The 10290-nt window shown below is 22.0% G+C and overlaps 1 protein-coding gene across 1 annotated transcript; it reads right to left on the bottom strand.

The window, feature by feature from the left end:
* Positions 1-5746: 5746 nt before the first annotated feature.
* On the bottom strand, positions 5747-7198 carry LOC135144349 (homeobox protein 9-like). Its single transcript, XM_064076392.1, has one exon. It carries the CDS (start codon positions 7196-7198, stop codon positions 5747-5749), a length of 1452 nt encoding a protein of 483 aa, XP_063932462.1.
* Between the last annotated feature and the right edge of the window lie 3092 nt (positions 7199-10290).

Below are 10290 nucleotides of genomic sequence, written 5' to 3'. Positions count from 1 at the left end.
TTTTAAAAATATTTATATATAAATTTTTTTCTTTTACTTTTCATTTATAGAAAAAAATTTTTTTGTAAAATTTTATTACACAATAAAAATAATTTTTAACATTTATTTTACTATTAAAAATTTGTTATTTATATAAAAAATTATTTTTAAAATTAAAATTTTCTTAATTATTTTTGTTGTTAAGAAATTACTTTGATAGATTTTTTACCATTTAAAAAAATAATTGTTTTAATGCTTTTATTGATAAATTTGTTAAAAAAATAATATAATATAAATAGTAAAAGAATAATAAAAAATACATATTTCTGTAGAATAAATAATAAATATTATAAAACAAATTTATTATAAATTTTTTTTTTTAGTAAGAAAAAAAAATTATTTTAGATATCAATTTTTTATATTTAAGTTATAAAAAAAGTTTAATACTTGTAATAAAATATTAAATATTATTAATAAATAAATTATTTAAAAAAAATTTATTAATAATAAATAATCATAAAAAAAATTAATAAAAATTATAAATTTGTTGAAAATATTAATTTTTTTTTGTTAATAATAAAAGTTTTATTATTTCTACTCATAAATTTATTTAGTAATAATTTTTTAGTTATAAGAAATAATTAATAAATATTGAATAATAATATAAAAATATTAATCATTATCAGTTAATAAATAAAATTTTAATAATATAATAATTTTATTAAAAAAATTTTGAAGTTATTATTGATATTTTTCAGTATAAAATGTTTTTAAAAATATTTTTTAGTAAATATTATTAATTTATAAGAAATAATTCATAAATTTATTATATAATTTTTTATCTAATATAAAAATTTAGATTTTATTAATGAATAAATTATAATCAACATATAGATTCTATATAATTTTACTTTTTGACCATATTTTTTATTAAGAATTATATATTATTGAGGAAATATTTAAGTTAACATAAAACCTTTTTATTAATATAAAAATATTTTTAAATTTTTATTATAAAATATTTTAAAACATATAAAGCTATCATATAACTGATTTTAAAACAAATTTGAATTATTATTAATAAATAAATTATAAATATTGTTTTTATATAATTTTACTTTTTAATAATTTTTTTTAAATTTTTATAAAATATTATTAGAGTTATTATATAATTTTTTTTAGCATGAATCTTTATGAATACTTATTATTAATATTTGGTTCCTACAAAATTATACTTTCTAATAATTTTTTATCAAGAATTATAAATCTATTATAAAAACTATTAAAGGTTATTTTAAACTTATTATCTTTATAAAATATTTATAAATTTTTTTAAAAAAGCTGTAAAAAAAGTATTATCTTAATATTTTTTATTATTAATAATAAAAATATTATATATAATTACTAAATAAATTACAGAATATCACTTTTTTTAAATATTTAAAAATAAATTATAAATTTTTGAAAACATTCAATATTAAAAATTACGTTTTATTACAAATAAAATGTTAATTATTATATATTTTATTTGTTTTATAAAAATAAAAAATAATTTTCAAAAGTATTATAAATTTATAAACAAAATATTTAATTAATTTATTATTATTAAGTTAATATTTTATTATTTAAGAATAATAATAAATAGATTTTTTTTAATTATTCTTACAACAGTAAGAAATATAATTATCGTTTTATTATTATAAATTTATAATAAAAATATCGAATTTATTTATAACTCTTGTTTACAGTATTTTTTTTAATATATAATTCATTATATAATAAAAATATATAAATATATTACTTAATATTAAAAAAAAATTATTATTTATTTCATTATTATAAATTGATAAATAAAATAACAGATTTATTTGTTATTCTTATTACAGTTTATATTTTACTACTATAAAATTTACTATTTAAAAAAAATAAAGAAAATAATAAATAATTTTTTTTATATTTATTTATTAATAAGTAAAATGTTACATAAATTTATTATAATTATTATTTATTTCATTATTATAAATTGATAAGAAAGTATCGAATCTATTATAATACTGATTAAAGTTTATATTTTGTTATCATAAATTTACTCTTTCAGAAAAATAAAAAACTAATGAAAATTTTTTTTATAATTATTTAATTCAAAAGTGAAAAGTTTATAATACTTTCTTATTAATATTAATATTATTTATTTATATTTTTAATATAACTTATAAATTGTGAAAGATCTATAATTTTTGAAAGAAATATAATAAATAAAAAATAAAAATTTTTAAAAAGTAATGAAAAAATTCTCCTTTAAAAAAAACAAAACTTTTTTTTTTTAATTAATTTTATTACAAATAATTCTAAAAGTAATAATAATAATAATAATAATAATGACTATTATAAAGTAAATTTTGTTAGAATTTTTTTTGGAAGGAAAAAAATAAAAATAAAAATTTAGAGAAAAAGAAATTCGTCTTTTTAATTTGACTTATAAAAATAAAAATAAAATTTTAAGTGTTGAAAATTTATTTTGCAACTAATTTATTATTAATATATTATTTCTACGCGTTTATTAAAATTTTTTATATATTTTATACTATTTACTTTGGCTATCTTTTTTCAGGCATTTCTAAAGACTCGAAACTTCTAATTCATAAAAATACTCGAAACCTCCGCGATTATTATTTGAAATTTCAGACGCCGGAAATGTTATTTTTAGTAATAACTTCAATTTTTTCTTTTTTGGTGATTTTTTTGGGAATGAAAATTGCAAGTTGTCTTTTTTTTATTTTCCATCGAATAAATCAAGATTCAAAAAAGTCAAAAAGTAAATCTTAAAAAAATAAATTTTACAATTATTATTATTGAATTGCCCCATCAATAAAAGTTCTAAAGATTTGAAAAAAAAATAGTTTTAATAATTTTTAAAAAATATATTTGATTATTATTTGCCTCAAAAATAAGTTTTTAGAATTCTTGAAGAAAAAGTTTATTATAGCGATTACTTCGTTAAAAAGGCCAAAATAGTTTTAATAAAGCTATAATTAATATATTATATTGTTATTTTGAAATCCTTTAATAATAAGACAATCTTTTTAATAATTCTTATATACACTATACATTATTGCTAGATAAATTGAAAAAATTAAAGTTTACTATTATTCTTGCGTTGCCTCAAAAGTTTTGATAGTTTTCAGTTTTCTGTTAAAAATAAAATTTAACTTTGCTTTATTGTTAAATTGTTTTTATCAAACCAAATAGATTTTATTAAACCTTAAAAAAGTATATTATTGTGAAAGTGCAATTAAAAAAAAAATAAAAAAAAATCCAAAATTGCTATAATAAATCTCAAAAAATATATTTTATTACTATAATAGTGAAATTATTTTAATAACTTTTAAAAGAAAGTTAGTGAAAAATGCGTCAAACTAGTTTAAATAATACTAAATATAACTAGTTTTAGCATTATTATTATTATTATGAACTGCCTCACCAAAAAAGTTAAAATAGTTTCCAGATTTCCTGAAATTATAATTTTTAATTTTTCTTTATTGTTAAAATGCTTTAATATAATCAAATAGATTTTATTAAACCTTAAAATAATAAAAATGAATGTGATGTAAGGCTAAAAATTAAGTTTAAAAAGAAAAAAAGAGATTATTATTGTAGTATACGTTATACTTAAAGCTTGAAAAGTAGGTTTATATGTATTTTTATAGCTTTGTGAATGCCCGAATCTTTTTACTCTTATGCTACGGGCCTGCCTACAAACCTTTTGGAAGCTTTAGTTAGTCGGCAATGTAAGTTCGAAAAACAATTTTTTTGAAATTATCGTCGTCCTGTCTCCTATATAAATGCTATAGCTGTTTACTTGTTCCCGGTTACGGTTTTGAGAATAGCATCTGATAACCTTTATAATAAAACAATCTTTAGATTTTTTTTTTTTTAATTCACTGATTTACAAGGGTATAACCGCGGAATTTTGAAAAAATAGTTATAAATAATAAAAAATAATGAAATTATAATTTTATAGAAATCTCAATGCTCGTTTACATCTTTTATTAATTTTTTAAAAATGTCCTAATTAATTGCTTGCAATATTACAAATAACTTACAGTCAGGAAGCTTTCTTTAAAATTGTTGCTGTACAGCAGCTACATTACTACATGATTTATTAAATAATTTACTATCGCTCAACTTTTTGTTAAATATTAAATTCTTCTGTGTTTACAAGTTGCCGAGTTATTTCCCTTGGGACCCTAAGTTCAGACATAATTTATTATTTTCAAGCCTTTCCACTTAATTGTCTTGTAAAAAGTTTTTATTTTCTATTATACTATTTTTATTAAAGTACACTACAGATTTAAGAGGGGGGGTAAGGAGGCACAGAAATGTTTAAGGTGGACTAGAAACAATCTAGCAGATAAAAAAAACACTCTCATTAGTATATTTTAAGTATTATACTTTCGATTAAATTTTCCAAATATCGAATAAAAGGTAAATACTTAATAAATATCATTACTTCATTTAGCCTTCTGAAGGCAAAAAAATACCCCTTGTAAGTTTGACTTCTAACAATTATACATATCTCGAATTAACTTAGCTTTATGTCAATTAAAATACGTTACATAAATTATTGTACCGCATATTTAAATTAGAAGTTTATTATAAAACTTTTGTAATACTGTTGCACTAGTGAAGCGAGGAGGCCGATTACTCTTTGCTAAAGTATGTAAAATTACTAAATATCAGGGGAGAGAAAGATTTTACTGCTGTTGTAGTCATCATGTACTACTAAACTCGAGTTGTACATAAACTTACCTTTGTTATTAGTAGTTGCATTTAAAGTAGGCTTCAATAACTTTTAGCATTTCTTTGACTTAAATAATGTTTTAGTAGATATTAGCACGCGATTAAAAATTTATCAGTTTCTTTTTTATATAAATGGCTAATAACGTAAGTCGTGCATCCAATGATTTACAAGTAGAAATCTTCCGCATTATGATAGCTCGAAATTTACGGTCCTCTGGTATTTTAATCATCAAGAATAAAATTAAGCTATCAACAACTTTATTATATACTTGATCTTCTAAATAGTAAAGGCGTAAAGCATTTCTCATGTAAACCAATTTTCCACTTTGAAATGCCTGGAAAATCTCATTAAGATAACTATTGCTATTCAACACCGTGTTGAAGACACTTTCTGTCGAAATAAGTTCTCTAAAAATGCCTTTCGATTCATGATTTTTAAATAGGCGCTTGCTAGAAACGTATAATTTTGAAGAACAAGCCTTTTTTTAAGATGATCAGTTAAAAACCATCCTTCATAATTATCAGATACTTTCATATTAGTATACATGCTGAAGTTGCGAACTAGTTTGTTTACAGTTAAAACATGAAATTTTTTATTAAGTTGATTGAAAAATATGGTTAGTTATAATTACAAAAAAATAACTACTGTTGTCTAAAATTATATATTAATATTAAGGTAATTCATAAACCTATAAAGTAGATATATTTCGTAAAGAGAAAATAATAAGAAAATAAGAACTTTATACCCTAGGGAAAGTAAGTTGTTTTATTAAAAGCTGTTCTAAAATTAAATTGTATATTTTTTTCTTCGTTCGAAAAGTAATTTAAAATGCTGGGTTATAAGGTATAACTCAAATTACGGTTACTTCATCCTACTTAATATTAAAAAAATATTAGAATCATATTATATTGTTAATTAAATTTCAAAATGTATGGTTCATAAAGTTTTTTTTAATGTAGAATTTTTTTATTTCTTTTTTCTAATAGCTTCCAAAAGATCCCGTTTGCGTCTTCGAGAATTAACAAACCAATGTGTAATCTGGTTTACAGTCGAACTTGTTAGCTGTGCTAAAATTATCTTCTCTTTTGCACAAGGATAGGGGTTATCAGCATGAGTTATTAGCCATTTATTTAAAATATTTTGCTTTTTTTTAAAGTTAACATTAGAGTTAAACAACTGTTTATCGAATGTCTCAGAAGAAGATGCATTATGGCAATACTTAGGGTTATAATACCTTCTATAGTTGGCGTTCTCCTCTTCAGAAAACTTTTGAAAGTACTTGCGATACTTCGGTATATTGCTCCAGGTAAGTTTGCGCAATTCCTCTATTGTTAACTCTTCCGAACTGTGGAACTCCGAAATTTTTGTAATACCTTTATGAGATTTCTTGATAACTTTTTTGTTAATTTTGGCCTTCTTATTCTTTTCATTACTAACCTTAGTTTTTTTTTTAGTCGCTCTATCATTGCATTTCCCTTTATAAAAGGCACCGTTCTCAGTAAAAGTTTTTTTATTTACTTCATTATCTAAAAATGCTGAAGGTAAATCTATTAATGTTTTATAGCTCAAAATAGGGGAAGGTAAAAACGCCATATTTCGGTTTACCTCTTGCAAAAATGGCTTTCCGTTAGAAAAATTATAATGGGTTGATAAAAATGGTTTTGAAATTGTAGCCGTGTTATAATACGAGTTTTGCTGTTTTATTTGAGAAGCAGATTTATACATAGTACTTTCTGGTAGTCTATAAATTTCGTTATAGAGTAATTTTTCTTTGATGGGCATGGTAGGCTGCCTATCTTCTTTTCCAAGATAAGCATAGCCAAAAGTCCCGTTTTTTTCCTGGTAAACATTCGGTGGTAAGTAGGTGAGTTGATTTTGGTTAGTAACTACAGCAGTCTGGCCACCATAAGTAAGATTATTATTTTGGTTATAATTAGGTGGTTTACTTGTGTTAATCTCAGTAGAATAGTAGTTCTTATAATTATCATAATTTTTTATATTTTTTAAGTTCTTGGTTTTATTTAAATGGGGTTTTTCGTTTGTACTCTCGGTTGTAGTGCCAACATAGGTCTCTAGATTTTTTGTGTTGGAATTTATATTATAAATTCTGTTCTCCACAACATTTAAATTTGAAGTTCCTGTAACGCCGGTGTAGTTTACATTAAAGTTCGAATTGGGTAGAAAAGTTAATAAAGAATTTTTATCGTTTCCTAAAGGAAGTAACTCGTTAATAGGGAGAATTAGGTTACTAAAATCAACATTTTCAAACTGAAAAAATTCATTATTAAAACTGTTTTCAGTATTGTTCTTTTGCTTATCGCATTTATCTTTTTTAACGAGGCGTTCCGAGTTATTATTTTCATTATTAATATCAGTAATAATCTTATTTAAAGGTCCAAAATTACTGCCGTCGTCCATTGTTGTGGCCTCTACCCTTAAAAAACTTGAAACCCTTGCCCCCTTTAGGTAGAGTATGAAAATACCAAGATAGCACACCCGCCAGAAGTTATTATATACTAGCTTTTACATCAAAAATAGTCATGTGCTCTCAACAATTTCAAATAAAAAGATTTCTATTTTCAGTATGGTCGAAATAAGTAAAAAAAAAGGATATTACTGGTCGATTTTTTAAAAAAAATTCATTCACCAGATGTTTCACGCTTTATTCATTCCAAGCAATGTACTGTAGTAATATGTTTTTTTTTTTTTCAAAAAAAATTATTTCAAAATATGTTAAATTTAAAAAAAAATTAGAGTATGAAAAGTTATTAAGTGTAGATAAATAATACACAAATAGTTAACTTTGAAAACTTGTACTACAACAAAAAAATTAGCCAATAGAAACACGCATTAAAACCTTTTTTTTTATGTGAAAGAGTTGCTGGCAAATAATGTACTGATCAACTTTATTATAAGGGTTACCAACTGTTCTTTTCAAAAGTTATTAAAATTGTTTCTTAAAATCAACAATATAATTTTTTTGTTAAATTTAATGGACTAAACAATAGAAAGAGCTTTCCTTAATAATTCGTACACAATTTATAAATTGTTATATAAATTCCATAAACCCGAAAATAGCACATTAGTTTACTATTTTTCATTATCAAAGAAACAGTATAAAACAAATATAATTACATACTATTATGAGTTATGTTTAAAAAAATAATGTTTAGTTACTTTAAAAATCCAATATGCTAGAAGTTAACTAAAAATCGGCTTAATATATTGAAAACAACAGAAGTTCATCAAAAACTAGAATTAATTTATTATTACAACTCTACAGCCGTAACTTAAACTTAATTGTTAAATAAAAGAGATAACAACTACTTATGCACTAATGTCCTCGTAGTATAGAAGTTGCTGCAAGTTTTATATATTAAGACTTTAGTTAGAGAATGTTAACACTTTAAATTACTTTGAATCTTTCCAAACTCCTCAACTAAATTAAAACAATCAAATTAAATTATTAGATATATTATTTCATCCAGGATTTCTTATAAAAAATTTTTTAAGAGTTTAACGGTGTTAAGCTTAAGAAGCTTTATAATTTACGATAACTAAAAAACCATAACTTATATTTAAATTTTAATCTATTTACTTATTTAGAATCTAGACTTGTAGGAAAGAAGATTATTTGAAATGAAAGCGTTAACGTTCACTTAACTGATCCGCTTGCACCACGCTCTTAAAAATTGGGTATAATTAGAGCCAACCAATTTTGATTTTTAAAAAAGAAAAACATTATATACCAATTGAAGCCTTTGATTAAGTTTAAATTATGCCCAATTTTTGTTTGTCCTCAAAACTTCCATATAAATTGGATTGCTATCGAAGCTCTTGGAGTCTAAAGTCTTAAGAGTAATATGGTAAAAAAATTAAAAAACTTAAAAAGATCAGAGTAAAACAAGTTTTTAGTAATAACGTTCAGAATTATAAGAAAATTGAGATTATATAAATTCGATTTTAATTTAAATGAGCTGAGTTAAGTCATCGTTAGAAGACTATATTTTTAATAACAGTTATAGTTTTTGCCTTTTATATATTAAAAAAGATAAAGTAAAAAAGATTTGACAACCTAAAAGCTTAATAATATAAGTTTGATTACACTATTTAGAGTATGAAAAAGTAAGTTTACCGATTAAAATAATTACTGTTATTTTATATAAATATCTATATTGTCACCTCCGGTCATGTACGTTTAAAAAAAAATAGTTTCTGCGGCCTACTTTTTCTCCTTTTTTTCTTAGGGCTTTTTAGCTTCTTTTAGAGTTATAAAGAGCTGTTATTAAACAAAATATTTTCCTTTAAAAAGCTGCACCGCACAGTATCACTTAAATTAACCAAACATTGTTAAAAACTATATTAATCATAAAAATTTATAACTACTAAACTTTTTAAAGACGTATAGTTTACTAATAAACGCAAATATTCTTAAATAATATATTGATTATCTAAAATTGCTTAGTATATCTGAAGCTAAAATTTAAAAATATTTGTAAAAATTAGTTACATGGTTTTATAATAGCTATAAATTGTTCGGGTTTTATAGTAGTTATAAATTGTTTATTCTTTACCTTTTCGCTCTGCTTATATCAAGCTTGGAGACGCGTTAAATCTTTTAAAACCTAATATTTATTTTATTAATGAATTTTTTAAAAAAAATATTATTGGTTTCCCAATACGGGAATGCCGTAGTATACCTTTTCTTTTTGTTTATTTACAGTATATTTTAATAAGCTGTAAAAGGTTATATAAACTTTTACCATTGCATTTGTTAAGACGTTGTGCAATAGGTACAAATATTTAATAATTGTAAAACCATAACCGCAAGTGACAAAGCTTGTGGTTTTCAATTATACCATAAGGTATTCTGGAGTTATTTTAATAAATAGTTTAGTGAAAATTTTGGATGTCTCTTAGTAAACGTAATTTTTCCTAAAAGACGTGACTTCAAACTTTTTACCCAAGTTTTGATAAATACTTAGATGAGTTTTTAGGTTTATTACTTGTTAAAAGTGATTAAAAATTACCTTTTACGAAATTAAAATTTTTATTAAGGCTATAATTTTTACTTTTATCCATCCCTAAAGAATGTACTGTGGGGTAGCTATTTAAAAACAATATAAATATATTTCACTCTTCACATAGCACCATCCAAGGTAGTGTTTTTTTAAGATAACATTATTACTAAATACTTTAAAGTTAAATTAAGAGTTACAAAACTGCGTGCAATCTAAACGTGCATTAAGGAATAAAAGTTAAAGCCAGGAATACGAGCTCCACCTCAAAGTTTCATTTTTAATATTCTGCTAATGTGTAACACAATTAACGAAAAATGTCATAAAGTTCTGGTAGTTTTAAAATAATTTTTAAATTATTATTTGCTAAATGTATATAACCGTTTACATGAATATTGTTAATATGCTAAAACCCACAGAAGTTGCAGAAAAAATAGTTGTAGTATGCAGTTAGCTGTGCTGCCTAGAACACCAGGTACTTTAAATGTATTT

The sequence above is a fragment of the Zophobas morio genome, unplaced genomic scaffold, assembly GCF_036711695.1.
Source record: "Zophobas morio isolate AGI-343-1 ecotype UQ-CSIRO unplaced genomic scaffold, CSIRO_AGI_Zmor_V1 ptg000094l, whole genome shotgun sequence".
In the NCBI taxonomy this organism is placed as follows: domain Eukaryota; kingdom Metazoa; phylum Arthropoda; class Insecta; order Coleoptera; family Tenebrionidae; genus Zophobas; species Zophobas morio.
This window is presented reverse-complemented; position numbering and strand designations above follow the sequence as displayed.

What these genes read in the sequence shown, in the direction of transcription:
- LOC135144349 (XM_064076392.1), bottom strand. Translation starts at nt 7,198, where the DNA reads ATGGACGACGGCAGTAATTTTGGACCTTTAAATAAGATTATTACTGAT.